Genomic DNA, 18,317 nt, shown 5'->3' on the forward strand with positions numbered 1-18,317 from the left:
TGGGATATTCTCTAAGATCACTAGTGGTAGTTGCTTTTTACTAAAACTATGTCTTTATAACAAATGTGTAATGCCTGTGGAGTAAACTTGTAATCTTAAACAATTACCATCTGGTTTTAACCCAGAGGAAAAGTATTTTTCCTTTCAGGCATCCTCTGACTTTTCAGTATCCCCATACTGTCTAAATGTTAAAAGAGAAGTATGGGAATTTTGCGTTTTTTTTTTTTTTTTAGAATCCCACTTCCCTAGGTGGATGCAGCATTGGCTGCCTGTCCAGGCATGTGGGCGGATCCCGACCATATGGTTGCGATCTTTCCCGAGCCTGGGACCGGCTCGGTGACGTCAGCAGAAGACCACTGTCTTCTGAAAACGATTTACAGGAGTGCAGAACAAACTGTGATCCACCAGAGAAGTACTTCTCCATTAAAATGCTCATCTAGAACTAAACAACCATTTTTAGTTGTTCCTCATAATAATTAAACCGTGTCCTTCCTTTTTTTTTTTTTTTTTTTTTTTTATGCTTTCAACACAAAACAGATTAATTGTTCTGTCAGAATTCCCTAAATAAACTTGGAAAGTAATGAACAACTTTACTGGTTGACGAAAACCCACAAAATCAAAAATCCTATACAATGTTTACAGATGATGTCACTGTACTTCATTTCATTATCTAAAGCAGAGCCGATCTAGCTGTCAATTGGTCACAATTATAAGTGATCTGCTGCTATAGAGCTGAATGTGGACCTGGTTCAGGTTTTTCCTAATCTAATCTAAGCTAATCTAGACCTCGCCTATAAAAAAAACTAAATTCATTTAAAAAAAAAAATACCTTTCCACATGAATGTTCATGTTCAAGCAATGACTTTGAATACTGTAGATGACATGCATTTACTGTGTAAGTGTCAAATATAATGCTATCCTTTTACTGTGCGGATGAATGTCATGCTTGTTTGTGTGCAGAATTCAATCTGTTTCTTTGTATATCTGCTGTTTATCTGTAATTTTAAGTACAAATTATGTTGTGTGGCCCATTGTAACTATAGGAAATGCACTTGTGGCCCTCTGTATTGTAAGTTGACGACCACTGCTGAGTAAGGGCCATGCTATTCTTGCCCCCGCCATTCTATCATCATTGACACTTGAAGCACAGGAAGGAACTTGCTCATGGCCTTGAGTTGTACCCAATTAAAAAATGCTGGGAAGGAGTGTGGTAGCCACACAGGTTCCCCCCCCCCCCCCCCCCCCCTTCCTTTTTTTTTAATTTTTTAAACAGATCAGTGGTTGTTGCAACTATGGGCTGAGTTAATTTTGGTCACAAAAATTCGTTTTTTTTTTTTTTTAAAGACATTGTAGCTTATACTAAGTGATTAGTTGCCTGCGAATATTGGTTGATGTAGCTCTTTATTTGACTTGCCAAGATGCGTTCTAAATCACATTATGCTGGGATTTCAGACTATGCAGATTTCTTGTTCTATGTTTGCTTGAAGCCTGACTGTCATCCATGCTCACATGCTCTCATCTCTGTGTGATAGATAAGATTGAACGTACAGTGGAGATTGAAGCGTCCACTGTGGAGATAGAGGAGAGAGGGGTAAAGCTTCGTCTTACAGTGGTTGACACTCCAGGCTATGGTGATGCTATGAATTGTGAAGACTGGTAAGTACAGGTTCCATGCTTCTTTAACCACTTGCCTACTGTGCACATACACCCCCTTCCTGCCCAGACACAATTTTAGCTTCCGGCACTGCGTCGCTTTAACTGACAATTGCGCGGTAACAGGGTATTACGCCCACCGTCATTTGACGGCGTGCGGATATAAGGTGGTTAAAGCACATGTTGAAGCAATGTTAGAATGGAAACAAAACACCACTGGGGGAGGGGGGGGGGGTAATTTTTTAATTTGTGGTGGGGTGAGATTTTTCAACATTTTATTATTAGTCACGTCACATAAACCAGCTTTTATTTCTTACCCCATCTTCGTTAGACAGCAGCCTTGGGCAATAGCTATAATCAAATGGTGAGGTGCAAATGCTGTAATGTTCAGGGAACATTGCAGTCATGTTTTATATTTGGAAAGTCATTGGTACCTTTTATCTGTATATAATATTTTGTAGACTGATTTCATTAGGTTTCTTGCACTGCTTGCTGAGCGGATCACATTCTTTCCTTGTTCTCACAGTTCTGCTCTGTACAGACGTCTTTTTCTGCTGAAAAGTCTACCTTTTAGCAGAAATGTATTTATTCAAATGTCACTTCATAATGAATTTATAAATATATATGTATTGTAGAGAAAATTAGCACATGTAGACATGATCTAGGATTTTATTGTGGAGAATAACTGTTAGGTGTTGCTTAGTATCGGACATATTTCATTGTTCACCTAGGAATACAATTCAAAGTAGAGCTGTAACCAAGCTGAGAACATTTTAATATGACATGTTCTTAAAGGAGAAGTATGGCCATTGGCCAAAGCTTTTTTGGCCATACTTCTCCTGTAGCTCACAGGCGTCTACTTAGTTCTGCACTCCTTTGACCCAGATTCACCTAACAGGGGGCTAAAGTCTTCTGTCGACTGATATCGGAGGCAATCTGGGCTCTGCAGGGACCCCGACAAAGTTGAGGTCAGCCCAGATGTCTGACCGGCAGCTAGCTCAGCCCCTCAGTGTGCCGGTGCTCCAGTGAGTGCTGGAGGGGCAGAGCAGACTCGAGAATTGGCAATGGAAATGCTTTCAGACCCGGCAGCAGACGAGAGCACTAACTACACTCTGCACTGACTACAGAAGATACAATAATGCTGTTATCTTGCACAGTGCGCCTGTATCTTTAGCAGGATGACGCAAGACTTAAATGGACCACCGTAGCTTGGCTCGGCTGCTATGCTACCAAAGTCGGTATACTTGTAGGAGGAGTTACACAGGCAGAATCAACTTTTTGGCCCCCCGATACTTACCTGAGCCTTATCTCGATGCAGCGATGTGCACGAGTGCCTAGGCCAGTGATGGTGACCCTTGGTACCCCAGATGTTTTGGAACTACATTTTCCATGATGTAAAAACGAGGGGTGCTGGGGCGCTTACTAATAACACCAAAATAAATAATAATCTAGCATAAACCTATAAACGTGATTAATAAGCATAAGACAGTAAAATATATACTGTAAATAAGTGCATAAAATATGTGAACCAAATATTGTGAACAAAAAAGTCTCTGTGAAAAATAGCAATCGGGGCTAAACTCCAAAAAACATGCAGCCCAAAGAAGGTAAATGTCCACAATTTTTTCCAAAAACAAGTCACGAAGTGCTCCACTCCAGGTGCCCTGTTTCCCCCAGCCTCTCACCTCCAGTTGGCCTACAACAAAGCCTTAATTACGTATATCATTGGCAGCAGTACATGTATCACCATACAAAGGTCTCTTTAACTGCCCCAGCAGTCACGTCTATGCGGCGTCTGAGAACCTCTCCCCCTTTTATCAATGGCTCCCCACAGGGTACCGACTCCTCTCCGCCCACTTTCCCTGCGTGATTTGAGGACGCAGGGAAAGTGGGCGGAGAGGTGTCGGTACCCTGTGGGGAGCCATTGATAAAAGGGGGAGAGGTTCTCAGACGCCGCATAGACGTGACTGCTGGGGAGTGTGTGAGCACTATTTTTATTGTGGCTGCTGCTAGTGATCATTAATTTTAGTTATTTCACGCATCAGTTCCCCCCATTTTTTTTTTAGCTATGGCTGCTGCATGATATGTTATTTATTTAGGTTTTAGTTTAGACCTCCTAGCTTAATCTGTGGCCAGTGTGGTTTGCGCATTAGTTCCCCCCCATTATTCATTTCCCATGATGGTCATGCACTCTGCAGTGTAGCTGAGCATCATGGGAAATGTAGTTCCAAAACATCTGGGGTGCCAAGGTTTGCCATCATTGGCCTAGGCTGTCCTGGACTCTCCCTCCTGATTGGCTGGGACACAGCAGTGGCACAATTGGCTTCCGCTACTGTCCATCAAAGTCAGTTAGCCAATGAGGAGAGAGGGGCAGGGCCAAACTGTGGCTCCATGTCTGAATGGAAAAACGGATCTAAACTCGGCTCGGGTGCCCCCAAAAACAGGCTACTTACTGTGGGGAAGAACATTGCAGGGATATAGTACCAAGCAACATGGGTACACTTGAAAAATATATCAATATTGCTAAAGTTTATTGCAAAAATCAATACAAAAAAGCAGACACCTCCATGACCACCATCTAAAAAGACACCCTTGTCTAATCTATTGAAGCATTCAGACACCATCCCCATGTACTCCACGCTTGCACATCACATTGGCAAACGGAAGGTATTAATGAAAAAGAAAAGGGGCAAGGGATGCACCGTCTATTGGAGATTCATGGATTTAGTAAATGATGTGGCTAAATGTGAACATTGTCAATGAAAACCAGTTCAGCAGCCGTAGGTCAGAGTCAAGATGATGGATGCAAATGGCATATGTGAAAAGTAACTGTATATACCACATTAGCCAATTGGATGAAAGAGTCGCCATACAAGCAGCAAGTGGAGGAGATCAGACACCAAGCTGGTGTTGGCTGACTGTAATCCGGCAGTGGATCAGTCAACAGACACCCTGTGCAGCCACCACTAGGGTGCAATTACCTGCAGATGTATATCGATCCTGTGGTGTAGAGGGTATAGTGCAAGAGCCTGCAGGTAGACATCAAGGCCGTAATATACAGTGTGTAGTACAATGGCCTGCAGGTAAATATCACACCCGCACCATCATGGAATAACAACAGCTGCAAACAGAGTATATTTACATGTCTGTGTCCAAGTCTTGGCTGATGGGCTCCATAAAGCGAGATGTCAGCTAATGGTGTCACCAGTCTCAACTTCTAACGGCTCCCGTTTGCACCTGTCAGCTCCCTTCGTAGTTATAATGTGGCTCCCCGCAGATCTCTTGTTCCAATCCAGGAATGTATGAGGGTGGTTATGCTGGGCTGGCCGCCCGGGACTAGGGGTCGCTGCTCGTTGCAGTCAGGCAAATGGTACCACGCTGCGATGGAGAAACGTGGAAGTATAGACCGGTGTCCGATGCACAGGGGCATGATGTCAACACGTTTCACTGGGTCTTTCCAGCTTCGTCCGGACTCCCAAGATATATATATCATTTTTTTTTTTTTTTTGTGTGCCTATGTTGCTTGGTGCTTTATCCCTGTGGTGCTTTTGAGCTATGTTTTTATTAGTTTAGTTCCATTGTCATAGGCTAATTTTTGCCACAGAGCCCCATTTGTTTACCTACAGTGAGTAGATGAGTACCTATGGTACTATCCTGTACCCATATAATAATTCCCAGTTATGTTATTTCTTACTGTGGGGGCACTTGACAGATGGGAGGGGCTGAAGTAGAGGATCCATACTGTTCTGTGCAAAAACACAGCACAGAACAGGTAAGTATATAACATGTTTATTATTTAAAAGGGGGGGGGGGTGAAAGACTTTAGTATCACTTTAAAGAAGTAGTGCAATGCTTTTTATTTTTTACTAACACTTTAATGCCTTGTATACACAACCTTCAGCCAGTGATGCAGATGCATCTTCTTCCGGATAGGGCTGCAACATTGTCGGAGGAAGTTGCTTTGAGAAATTGTACTTGGTTCTGGAGCTCATGAACTATGAGGCCTCCAGAGTCAGACTGTCAATAATATTAACCCTGTTTTGTCTGGTGTTCCTGGACTGCATGCATACGAAGGATGGAGCTTCTGAACACGACTTATAAACGTGTGGGAGACTTCCCACATAAATAGCATGCAGAGGAAAGGGGAAGTGGTTAACTGGGATGCTGTCGTAGGTCAATGACCTACATTATTTAAACATTGAAAAAGATTTAGGGAACTAATTTTGGTTCCTCCACTTTTTTTTTTCTTGCTGAGAATCTTTCTGTTCTATAAAGCCGTGATGATGTTGGTAATGTCGTTTATTGGTCCTTGAAAGCATCTGTCTGCAGCTGTTCATCTCTTTTGACTTGATAAGATTGTAAAATTCCAACTTTGATATTCACTTTTACAGATTAACGAAGGCTGCATGTTTCTTTCAATGTGTACAGCTGGCTCTGCACTTTATTTTTACCTAAATATGTGCCAAAACATGAGCTAGCAGAACAGCAAGAGTGTCAGCAGGTATATTGGTTAATATTGTCCCATACCAATATTAAACCAAACCATATCCAATTTCAAGTCCATAACCTATAGAGCTTTACAAACCGACTACTGGGGGATTTTTGTCATTGGAGCAATTTTTGAAAGTATACATCCACATTAAAGAAGTTGTAAAGGCAGACTTCTGTGGGCAACAGCCTCCCCAGCACCCCATAATACTTACCTGAGCCCCCTCTCTTTCCAGTGATGCCCTCGGCCATCTGAGACTTTCCCTTCTGATTGGCTTAGACATAGCCATTGGCTCCCATGGCTGTCAGGAGCGAGAGGGGGGTGGGGCCGAACAGCAGCTTCATGTCTGAATGGACGCACAGAGCTGCAGCTCAGCTTTGGTGCCCCCATAGCAAGCTGTGGGGGCACTCGACAGGAGGGACCTGGGAAAGGGGAGGCTCTGGTCTGCTCTCTGTGAAACCACTACACACAGGAGGTAGGTATAACATGTTTTGTTTATTAAAAAAAAAAAAAAAAAAACGCTTTACAATCCACTTCAGATTTTAAAGTGTAGTTCCACTTTTTATAAAAAGTATGCAACTCGTAATGAAATGCTAGAACGGTACAGACAGGGTTTACTATGATTAAAATTAAGCCTCCAGCCCCCTCTTAACCACTTTTAGACTGGTCTATAGCCAAAAGACTGCTACAGTGTGGTTGTCCAGTTCTGGGAAGGCGCCTACTGACGTCCTCCCAGTATCCCGCCCCTCAGGGCATGCTCTGTGATTGCTGTGTCCGACGGATACAGCTGATCGGATTGAGGTGAAGGACCAATTGCAACGGACCTTTACCATACGATCCACTGTCTCCAATTGCAGCTCATCACATGTAAACACATACTGTTTATTGGCATTTCCTTTTCTCAGCTGATAACCGGCTATTCTGTAAGTAGTAGAGAAATTGAATGGACAGCCGCACTCCAAAAAAACTTTGGTTGTCTTTATTGTAAGACGAATAAAAAAAATGGCACTACAAAACACAGCAAAAAGATGGGGATAGCAGCCTACGCGTTTCACATCAGTTGGTGATTAATCATGGCTAGCTATAGCCATGGTTCGGCACGAACTGATAACCATCAAAGGTTTTTTGGAGTGCGGCTGTCCATTCAATTTCTCTACTACTTGCTTTGCACATTTCCGGCACTCTTGGTCTTCTGAGAAGACATTGATTGCTAAGCATACCCACCTGGAGCGGTAACTCCCTTTCCCCAACCAGCTATTTCATTTGGGTACAATAATGCATGGCCGTGCAATTGTCATTCAAAGTGTGACAGCACTGAAAGCTGAAAATTAGCCTGGGCAGGAAGGGGGTGACAGTGCCCAGTAGGCAAGTGGTTAACCTTTCATAATGGGGGGGAAAATATCAATTTAGGATTTATTTTTAGAAAAGGACAGGTTAATTTATAAGAAACAAATTTAAATAAGATTTTTTTTTTTTTTAATGGAATCCTGTAACAATTTATTATAAATAAAGTAATTATCCCAGTTTGGTGGTAATACACTTAAAGATAAATTCCAGGTATGGCTATTTTATACAGATTTACATTGGACCAGCCTGGACCAATGTAACTATGCATATACCATACCTAGCCGTTTCCCCCTGTAAGCAGGAAATCACTGAAATGGGTTCTTCTTTAGCTTCCGGGTCCCCTGCCTAGTGGCTGCCCTGCCGCTTACTGAACACAAGAGTTCCCCTGATCAACATGGGTACCTTTCTCTAGGGAAGTGACATTAGGATCTCTACTTCGTTCATTCCGAAAAACTTTTAGCATTTGTTGAGAAAATACAAAGCACTCTCTGAATGGCGCCCGTGCCAAGCAGGTGTTCTTCTGTGTTCAGTAAGGAACAGGACAGCGGCTCTGCATAGGTCCCAGAAGCTAGTGGGGATCGCTGTAGTAGAGGTGCCCAATACAGTGTTTACCAGCTTTCAGGGGGATCGGCTCAGTATGGTATATGCATAGTTACATTTTTCCAAGGTACAGTGTAAAATTATTCATACCTGGAATTCATCTGAAAGTGGAGTTCCACCCGTTTTTATTTTTTATTTCCATTAAAAATCCTGAACTACAGCGAACGCATTCGCGGACTTCAACACTGACTTATACGACAAACCGGAAATACCACATAATCACCCCCCAACCCAACCTAGTGGACAGAATGACACAATATCTGGAGCGGGCGGGAATTCCCCGTTTGCCGGAGTCGGACCTATTTGCACTTAATGCCCCCATCACCGGAGAGGAACTTACAATTACAATAAAGGACCTTCCTACCCACAAATCCCCCAGACCGGACGGACTGCCTTATGAATACTATAAAACCTTTCTCCCCCTGCTGCTTCCATATATGACCAAACTCTATAATGCTTTTCTTCACCAGACCCCCAGACAAAGACCCTTCTTCATGCGCCAGCTATAGGCCCATAGCTCTATTAAACACAGACCCGAAAATTTTTAACCAAACTCCTCTCGATACGCCTGAATGCGATACTTCCCTCTCTGATCCATAAAGACCAGGTGGGCTTTGTCCCCCTCCAAAGCGATCAGATATTCGGGGTATCTCCGTTAGGGGTAAAGAATTTAAGATATCCCTATTTGCGGATGACATCATCCTTACCCTGACCCAACCCAGAATCTCATTGCCCAACCTGCACGCCGAACTCGATAAATACAGCGCACTCTCGGGCTATAAAACGAACACTTCAAAATCCATGGCCCTCCCGCTTAATGTCTCGGAGAATGAACTGCTCCACTTACGGTCGGAGTTCCCATACAATTGGAAGCGTAAGAGCCTGAAATATCTAGGGGTGAACCTCACATCCGTCCTTTGACTCCCTATACCAATCCAACTTCCCTCCCCTTTACAAATCCATTAGGGAACTACTACAAAAGTGGAAGACCCACCAAATCTCACTCTTAGGGCGCATTGCATCCGTAAAAATGGTCATCCTCCCTAAACTCTTATATGTATTCCAGACCCTACCTATCCCCATTCCCTATAGTCATCTACGTAAACTCCAGGCCGATCTACTGCGATATGTATGGAACTATGGGCGACACAGGGTTTCACGCTCGGTCATGATGGCGGCCCGCACGGACGGGGCCCTGTCGTTTCCTGACCTGGTCAGGTATTACCAGGCAGCCCAATTGCGAGTAATAGTCTCCTGGTTCCCCCAGAGGTCATACAACAGGTGGTCAGAGATGGGGTGTATGGGTGCTAACCAGATTTTCTCTAACAGTCTCCTCTGGAACGCAAATGTGAAATTAGAGCCCGGTCGACTGTTGGGGTCTATGTCCCATCTCCGACGGCTATGGCAAAAGCTTTCCTGTGAACACAAGCTAAAATCGGAATACACCCTGATGACCTCGTTCCTGTGCAACCCCGAAGTGCCGGCTAGTCTTACCCACCAAATGTCGTGGCCCTGGGCCTCGCGGAGCCTGTTTCATTTCGTACACCTGGTGGACCCCAGGTCCCGCTCGCTGCTCCCGCAGCTCCAATCCCAACATGACCTCCCTAGGCAAGTGTTTTACAGCTACCTGCAGATTTGCCACTATGCTCAAGCTATAGCCCCGCAGCTATAATTCTCTGCGCCTTCCCCATTTGAACGCATTATACTCGAAGGCCGCTCACGTAGAGGACTGATCTCCGACATATACCAGACCCTGAACGAGCACTCCATGCAGGTCCAGGGTAAATATCCCTATATGCTCCGTTGGGAGAAGGAGCTGGGAGGGGAGATCCCGGAGGGGGAGGGGAGATCCCGGAGGAGGCGTGGAGAGCAGTCTGGAGTCGGGCGGCTAAGGCCGCGTACACACGATCGGTCAAAACCGATCGTGTGTGGGCCCCATCGGTCAGTTAACCTTCGGTCAAAAAAATTAGAACTTGCTTTAAAACCAAACAGATGGATGCCTAACCGATAGGTCAAAACCGATCGTTGGTATGCAAAAGCATTGGTTAAAAACCCGCGCATGCTCAGAATCAAGTCGACGCATGCTTGGAAGCATTGAACTTCGTTTTTTTCAGCACATCATTGTGTTTTACTTCACTGCGTTCTGACACGATCGGTTATTTAACCTATGGTGTGTAGGCACATCAGACCATCAGTCAGCTTCATCGGTTAACCAATGACAACAGTGCTTCGGACTGTTCTCATCGGATGGACTGATCGTGTGTACGCGGCCTAAGAGTTCCATGTGTACCCTCTATAAGGAAAATTCCTACAAGATTCTCTCCTTTTGGTACCTGACTCCGGACGTACTCCATAAAGTCTATCCCTCCACTTCTGATCGCTGCTGGGGTTGCCAGCGAGCCAGAGGCACGCTCTTCCACATTTATTGGATGTGCCCCTTAATAGTCCCGTTCTGGACCTCAACGCAATAACTATTGACCCGACTCTTCGAGACACCCATACCCTGGAACCCAAAATTCTTCCTCTTAGGTCTCTCCCAGCCGAAGCTAGCTAAACCCTACAAAAAATTGCTTAGGCATGTTCTCACAGCGGTAAGGTGCTTGATAGCTCTCCGCTGGAAGAAGACTGCCCCCCCATTACAGGAAGCCCTTTATGCCAGGGGTAAAGACGTAGATAAAATGACGGCCAGACTGCGAGACAGGCTAGACGACCACAACAGTGTCTGGGAGCGGTGGCGTTCTCGGGAGGATCCGTTCTGAACCGGTGGTCGAAACTAAGTTGTATTTCTTCCCCTTACCTTATTGCTCATTTGGTCTTCCCCTTTCCCTTCTCTCTCTGTTCTCTTCTCCTTTCCCCCCTCTCTCTCATTCTCTTCCCCTCCCACTTTTGCGTGTGTATTCAAAGTGTGTTATGGAAAGTTAAATGAGGCATCAGTCTCAAGGTACTGTACGCTACATATCCTACTAGAGACGCTGTTACTACTGTTAGTCTATGTGATGCCATAGTTCACAGAAGGACCCTCCCTTCAGGGTTCTAACATTTGCTTGCTAGATGATGCTTTTTTACTTCTGCCAATGTCTGCTTGCCATATTTGTACCAATGTTCTGCTGTTTTATTTTTCTAAAGAACAATAAAAAAAACTATATATATATTCGCCTAAAAGGCCAATTCACAAAGCGCCGTGCGAGTCGCGCAGTAGGAAATGGGAAGCGAAGCCGTAAGGCTTCACTACCTGTTTCCCTTAGTAAGGATGGAGGCGCCAGGTCTGAGCGATCGCCGCCGGGGGACCGTCATCGCGGGCGACTAGGACAGGTAAGTGTCATTAAACGTCAGCAGCTACACTGTTATTTGCTGCTGACGTAAAAAATAAATAAAAAATCGCGGGTGGAATCCCGCTTTTAGATCTAGTGGTGGACTATTCCTCAGCATCCTCATGGCCAATGCAGGGCCCAGGAATTTAGACCCCAGGAGTATAGGGGAGAAGAGGCTGCAGGGACTGGTCTAGCAGCAGAGGAGCATACAGGCACTAAGGATCAGGTAAGTCAAATTACTTTTCAAAGTCCTCTAGATGGAATCAAATGGTTAACCCTTGCAACTAATTGGGACACAACAATAAAAACCTGTTGGAGACCTAGCTTTTTTGATATACGAAGAGAGGAAATGGATAGCCGCACTCCAATAACCAAAAAGGTTGTCTTTTTTTTATTCAAACGAACAGCAAATACATCACTTCACAAGGTCACAGCAAAGGAACAGGGGAACAGCCGATGCGTTTCGCACTGAGCTAGTGCTTAATCAGAGCCATGATTAAGCACTAGCTCAGTGCGAAATGCGTCGGCTGTTCCCCTGTTCCTTTGCTGTGACCTTGTGAAGTGATGTATTTGCTGTTCGTTTGAATAAAAAGACAACTTTATTGGAGTGCGGCTATCCATTTCCTCTCTTCGTATTTCATACATGGTCAATGCATTGCCAGCACCCACGGTATCCTGAGTCAGTCTACTCTACATAGCGACCCACCTGGAGCGGTGATCCTCTTTTTTTTTTTCTTTATTAGCTTTTTTGATACATTTCACAGCACATGACAGCCCCAAACAGTGTTCTCTGGGAACAAAGCTGTTGGGTTATCACTGGTGCCTTGTACTGTCTGTGCACAGTTCCCATTGCCTTCTGCGGTGCCCTGAACAAGAGTACAGTTTGTGCTGACTACTATTCTGAAAGGAGTAATGTGCCTTCTATGAGAAGAATAAGGATATCAGACAGCAGATATTGTGTATATAACCACTTAAGGACCAGCCCATGTACATATACGTCCACAATATGGCACGTACAGGCACATGGGCGTATGGGTACGTCCTCGCCTATTAGCGGGTGGGGGGTCCGATCGGGACCCCCCCCGCTACATGCGGCGGTCGGGTCCGCTCGGGGAGCGATCCGGGACCACGGCGCGGCTATTTGTTTATAGCCGCTCCGTCGCGATCGCTCCCCGGAGCTGAAGAACGAGGAGAGCCGTGTGTAAACACGGCTTCCCCGTCCTTCACTATGGCGGCGCATCGATCGCGTCATTCCCTTTATAGGGAAGACACGATCGATGACGTCATTCCTACAGCCACACCCCCAAACAGTTGTAAACACATACTAGGTGCACCCTAACTCCTACAGCGCCACCTGTGGTTAACTCCCAAACTGCAACTGTCATTTTCACAATAAAGAATGCAATTTAAATGCATTTTTTGCTGTGAAAATGACAATGGTCCCAAAAATGTGTCAAAATTGTCCGAAGTGTCCGCCATAATGTCGCAGTCACGAAAAAAATTGCTGATCGCCGCCATTAGTAGTAAAAAAAAAATAAAAAATAAAAATGCAATAAAACTATCCCCTATTTTGTAAACACTATAAATTTTGCGCAAACCAATCGATAAACGCTTATTGCGATTTTTTTTACTAAAAATAGGTAGAAGAATACGTATCGGCCTAAACTGAGGAAAAAAAATGTTTTTATATATGTTTTTGGGGGATATTTATTACAGCAAAAAGTAAAAAATATTGCTTTTTTTTCAAAATTGTCGCTCTATTTTTGTTTATAGCGCAAAAACTAAAAACCGCAGATGTGATCAAATACCACCAAAAGAAAGCTCTATTTGTGGGGAAAAAAGGACGCCAATTTTGTTTGGGAGCCACGTCGCACGACCGCGCAATTGTCTGTTAAAGCGACGCAGTCCCGAACTGTAAAAACACCTTGGGTCTTTAGGCTGCATATTGGTCCGGGGCTTAAGTGGATAAACAAAGCCTTTTCTCAATGTAGCTTTATATCATTTTGCATTTTTTTTCAGTTTCAGGCCCATTATTTTCTATGTGGATGACCAGTTTGAACGATATCTTCATGACGAAAGCGGTTTAAATCGGCGGCACATTGTGGATAATCGCGTCCACTGCTGCTTTTACTTCATCTCCCCCTTTGGCCACGGGTATGTAAAGGTCATATTTATTCATCTCTATTGTCGGGTCACCTTTATACAAATGAGTAGCTGTTGACGTCTCTGTTCAATTAGCAAAGTCTGTAAACACAAATCCATATGTCAATATGTGTATACATGATGTAAACAGGCACGCATAGAATTGATTGTGTTTAAACTGCAAATTCTCCTATACATATTTATTATAATATAGTTTCATCTGTCTTCAGCTTGAAGCCCCTTGATGTGGAGTTCATGAAGGCTTTGCACAACAGAGTGAACATTGTTCCTGTTATTGCCAAAGCAGATACATTGACTCTAAAGGAGCGGGAGAGGCTGAAGAGAAGGGTAAGGACTGCAAATTTACAGTTTGTGGGAATTAAAATGCAGTTTGCTTTTTGTGAAACAATTCTTAGTGACGTTCGCAAATTTGCATGTAATGGCATCCATACCGGCAAAGAAAAGCGACTCTGGACACTGTCAGCTCTGCATAGAAAATTTCTCTACCACCTAAAGGATAAGTTAATTTTTTGGGGGGCAAGTTTGTGGCCTTCCCCCTCCCAAGGCCACCTGCCCGTAACCCTGGGAATTTCCTTCTCCCCAGGAGGCTTATCAGAATCTGTAAGCCCACTTTACCAATAAGCAGAACCCTCCATTCCGGAAAAAAAATAAAGGGGGGGGGGGGGATGTCAAAAAGACAAACCAGTAGAATCTCTCCCCCCTATCTTTCTTTCCCCTGCTTTACCTTCCCCTTCTCTCTACTCTTCGTCCTTTTCTATGAGCTCAACGCCCTTTCCTATCTCCCCCCCCCCTTTTTCTTTCTCACGTTTACATATGGTTGGTAATTGAGAAATGTTTGCCGGCCTGTTGAGGGCTGTCGACTCGCATGGCTCTAAAGCCCACGGGACGGACCCCATGTTTCCGTGGGGAGCTGGTGTGCCCGTCTGGGCGTGTGTCATCACGCTTTGGTGGCCCTGGTGCGTGTTGGGGTACGGGGCGGCTAGATGGAGGCTGTTGGGGGGGGGGGGCCCCCGTCGCGGGCCAAGCTTCCTCCTTCTTTTGGAGGCAGGCCCTTCCCTCCCTCCCTCCTTTTTGTGTTTTTTCGCTGTTTTGTTTCTTTTCGTGGTGTTTCTTGTTATGTGTGTCCTTGCTCGACATGATCACTATTCAATAATCATTCTATGACCCTGCGCGGTCAATAGTCCTGTGCCTTATGTTTTGTCTGACATGTCTTGTCATTGGTTGTTGAACAATAAATACTGATTATACAAAAAGACAAACCAGTGAAGTAAATAAAAAATAAAATATATATATATATATATATATATATATATATATATATATATATATATATATATATATATATATATATATATATATATATATACACACACACACACAGTATTTGACAAGTCCTTTAATTAAAAAAAAATTATGTAGCTCCACTGTCAATCCAGTTGTCTAGCAATGCAGAGCTGCGTCATTTATGATGAACAATGCCCGCTAACCGCTGTCACATCTGATCTATCGCTTCACTGGCACCAAATGTCATCGCTTGTTCCCTGCTGTTAAAGTAAAACAAGGGAGAGGGGTCTCCCGGGTGACATCATTTACCAAAAAGAGATGTCTATATTCAATCAATGATCTGTATTGATTTAGACTTTCTAGTCCTAAGAGGAGGCCTACACCCCTTCATTAGTTCAGTTAAATCGCTCTTCTCTCCTAATAAGTAGTTTGCCTTTGTTGGATCCATACTGCTCTGCTATACAATGTAGCACAGCCTGATTGACTTAAAGAAGAATTATCCCTTTTTTCTGTCTCCTAAGATGTCCTGTAACTCTAGCTGCATTGTTGAACATAGTGCCCCCACTTGGCGCATGAATGTCCGACACCTCAGCTAGCAAGGAGATGGCTGCTTTTTTTGGCCTCTGCATTCTTTGGGTAAGTGTTGTGAGCCAGAGACGGGTACTAGCTGTGGTGTTGGGCAGCCATGTGTCAAAGGGGGGTGTTGGGGTTAACTCTGTCCAACGTCGCAGGTAGTGTTGCAGGGAACCATAGAGGAATGTTCGAAGTACAATATATTCTCCATTAACAGGCTTTCCCATTCTCTGTCTAAATGCTCCTTTGGTGGCCATTACAGGAGGCCAGCACAAAGACTCCCTGAGGTTCTATTTAAAATGCATACAAGTACATTTAAATCAATACATGACTGGATAAAATGGAAGTCTTTAATCTGCCATGACTTGCATGTTACCACTGTTTCATTACTTGCATCAATTATTTCCTTTTATGTTGTGCCATCTAGTGTCAATTTACAAGTATTACAATTAAAATTTTCATGTGTATTTATAATGGTAACAATACTATTATTCTTGTTGTTCTTATGTCATGTTCTACATATTTTTTAGTTTAATCAGTAAAAATGGTTATGCTTTAATACCATTTCAAGCTCAAAGACTTTGAACACATTAGCAACTATTTGTATGTCTGAATTAATGTCTCCACCCCTTCACTTCCTTACCTCCATAAGTACACAATTGTGAGTAGCAATTAGTTTACTTGACCGTTGCTGTTGAATGCTAGTGATGCGATGTTGCATTCTATGTAACCAGCAATGTTGCCATACCTCTCCTGTATTTGTAGATTCTGGATGAGATTGAGGAACGTGGAATTAAGATTTATCACCTTCCAGATGCAGAGTCTGATGAAGATGAAGACTTCAAGGAGCAGACAAGGCTTTTAAAGGTGTATAGCAACTTTCTTGGCTTCTGTATTCATAGACACGCACTACTAGTTGGAGTAATATAAGGCTTAGGTCAGCAAATGCTTAAAAACCCAACCCCCTTTATTTTTTTTCTGTAAGAGTAAGTAATAGTCGGAGCTTCTGTCAAGATTTCATTGCAGTCTGCCTTTTCATATACCCTGACCTTCTATCCTGGTATAAGCAGGAAAGGAATGAGAATGCAAGTGTTGCTAGGGCAGGAATTATTAAAAAAAAGATCAATTTTTTTTTTTTTTATAGAAAGAAGTTTTTTTTTTTCCTGTTCTGTAAGATAAATGTACTATTTTCCTGTCCACATAAAATAGGGATCCCAGTGTTTCCTGCTGCACAGGTAGTGAGGCACAAAAGCAGTAAAAACTAGAGCGGTTCTAGCCTTTCTCTGTTTAATACTAAAAATAAAGTTCTGATTAGGGTTTTGGTTTAAGTTTGACACTTTGCAAATGTAAAAATCCAGTTAAGAAGCTTCTCATTTATTTTCTCCCTCCTTACTTTTGAGTTTTTTTATTGGTTCTGACTTCTGTTTTATAATCAGTCAGTCAAACAGTATGTTTCTCAAACTTTAGCTGATCATATATCACGGTCACATGCATTGCATTAATAACGTAGCCCTTGTAGTGGGGTAATGTAGAATTTTTAACTAGTAACTTTAGTCCGAAAATGTAATTCCTGTGAGATCACTTTGACCTCTTTCACACTGGGGCGGAGGATTAGTTGGTGGTAAAGCACCTAGTTTTAGCTGCGCTTTTCGGCCGATAGCAGGGCGCTTTTAACCCCTGCTAGCAGGCGAAGAAAGGGTTAAAACCACCCGTGTTGCGTCGTTTTACAGGCACTTCCGAAGCGCTGCCTATTCATTCCAATGGGCAGGGGCAGTGTATATAGCACTCCTTCACTTCTCCAAAGATGCTGCTTGCAGGACTTGAACTCGGGCTTTCACACTGGGGGGGCATGAGAGGTGCTATTTTTAGCCCCAAAACACCTGAAAATTACCTCAGTGAGAAAGGTCTTTAGCCGGGTTAGGAAAACATTGAAATATAAGTGCCTATGCTGTTTAAAATCCAGTAATACACGGTCTCTTGCCCTGCACATGCTCAGTTGCTCTCTATTTTACAGCACTGTACTGAAAATTTAGAGACCGATCTGCTGACGGCCTAAAGATTTTAAGGCTGATCAGGGGCTCTGGGCTTCAGCAAAATGGCAGCCTCCAGCAAGAAGAATAGCCAACAGCTGGAGGCTGTTATGGATAAAGTTCAGCATGGAATCTTTCAGCTGTACCTGCTGGCTTTGCCTCTTGAACTACCAGACCGTTTCTCCTTCCTAAGCCATGCTCACTAGTCTGACAGTAAATTCAAAATAATTTAAACGGTTTCTCAATTCATCAGGTTTATGCTTAATGATTTAAATCATGATTGTTGCTGGTAACTGTCACGCGTAATACAATTCAGTTTCCCCGTGAAAAAAATAAGGTCAGCCGCTATAAATGCTGTAATGCTGACTTGTTTACTATTGGGGCATTTACCTGTTAAGAGTTCCGACAATGTTGGCACCCCAGCTGATTTTCAGACTGGCTTTCGGGTGCTGCTGCCACCATTCATGCTAAGGGAAACCGGCAGTGAAGACTATCAACTTCACAGCCGGTTCCCTACTGCGCTTGCGTGAATCCCCCCCCCCCCCCCCCCCCCCCCCCCCCCCCCCCCCCCCCCCGAAAGGTGCCAAATGTGGAAGGAGGAGGCAGTTAAGCAGAGGTTCCAGTTTTGAGTGGAGCTCTGCTTTAAACCTGTTTTTTTTTTTTTTTTTTTTTCTTTCACCATGGTGTTCAGCTGTCAGGAGTAATGAAGAAGCTCTGTTGTCGCAACTTGGATACACTGAATACTTTCCCCACTGCCACGAGACAGTCTTATCACTTTAGAAGTAGTGAACTGTGTGACATACACAGTCAGTTGTGTATATTTCATTTATCTCCTCCCTTAGCTTATGGTGAATGATGTTAGTTGAT

General features: G+C 43.8%; 1 protein-coding gene across 2 annotated transcripts in view; it reads left to right on the forward strand.

Moving 5' to 3' along the window:
- SEPTIN2 (septin 2) overlaps positions 1 to 18,317 on the forward strand; it is a 66,254-nt gene that overhangs the window by 32,406 nt on the left and 15,531 nt on the right. For both annotated transcript variants that reach the window (XM_040348876.1, XM_040348877.1), the window contains exons 5-8: positions 1,533 to 1,656; positions 13,420 to 13,554; positions 13,773 to 13,890; positions 16,186 to 16,287. In XM_040348876.1, the coding sequence (XP_040204810.1) occupies positions 1,533 to 1,656; positions 13,420 to 13,554; positions 13,773 to 13,890; positions 16,186 to 16,287 (479 nt within the window). The remainder of the gene's footprint in view (positions 1 to 1,532; positions 1,657 to 13,419; positions 13,555 to 13,772; positions 13,891 to 16,185; positions 16,288 to 18,317) is intronic.

This window comes from Rana temporaria, chromosome 4 (assembly GCF_905171775.1).
Source record: "Rana temporaria chromosome 4, aRanTem1.1, whole genome shotgun sequence".
NCBI classification, from domain to species: domain Eukaryota; kingdom Metazoa; phylum Chordata; class Amphibia; order Anura; family Ranidae; genus Rana; species Rana temporaria.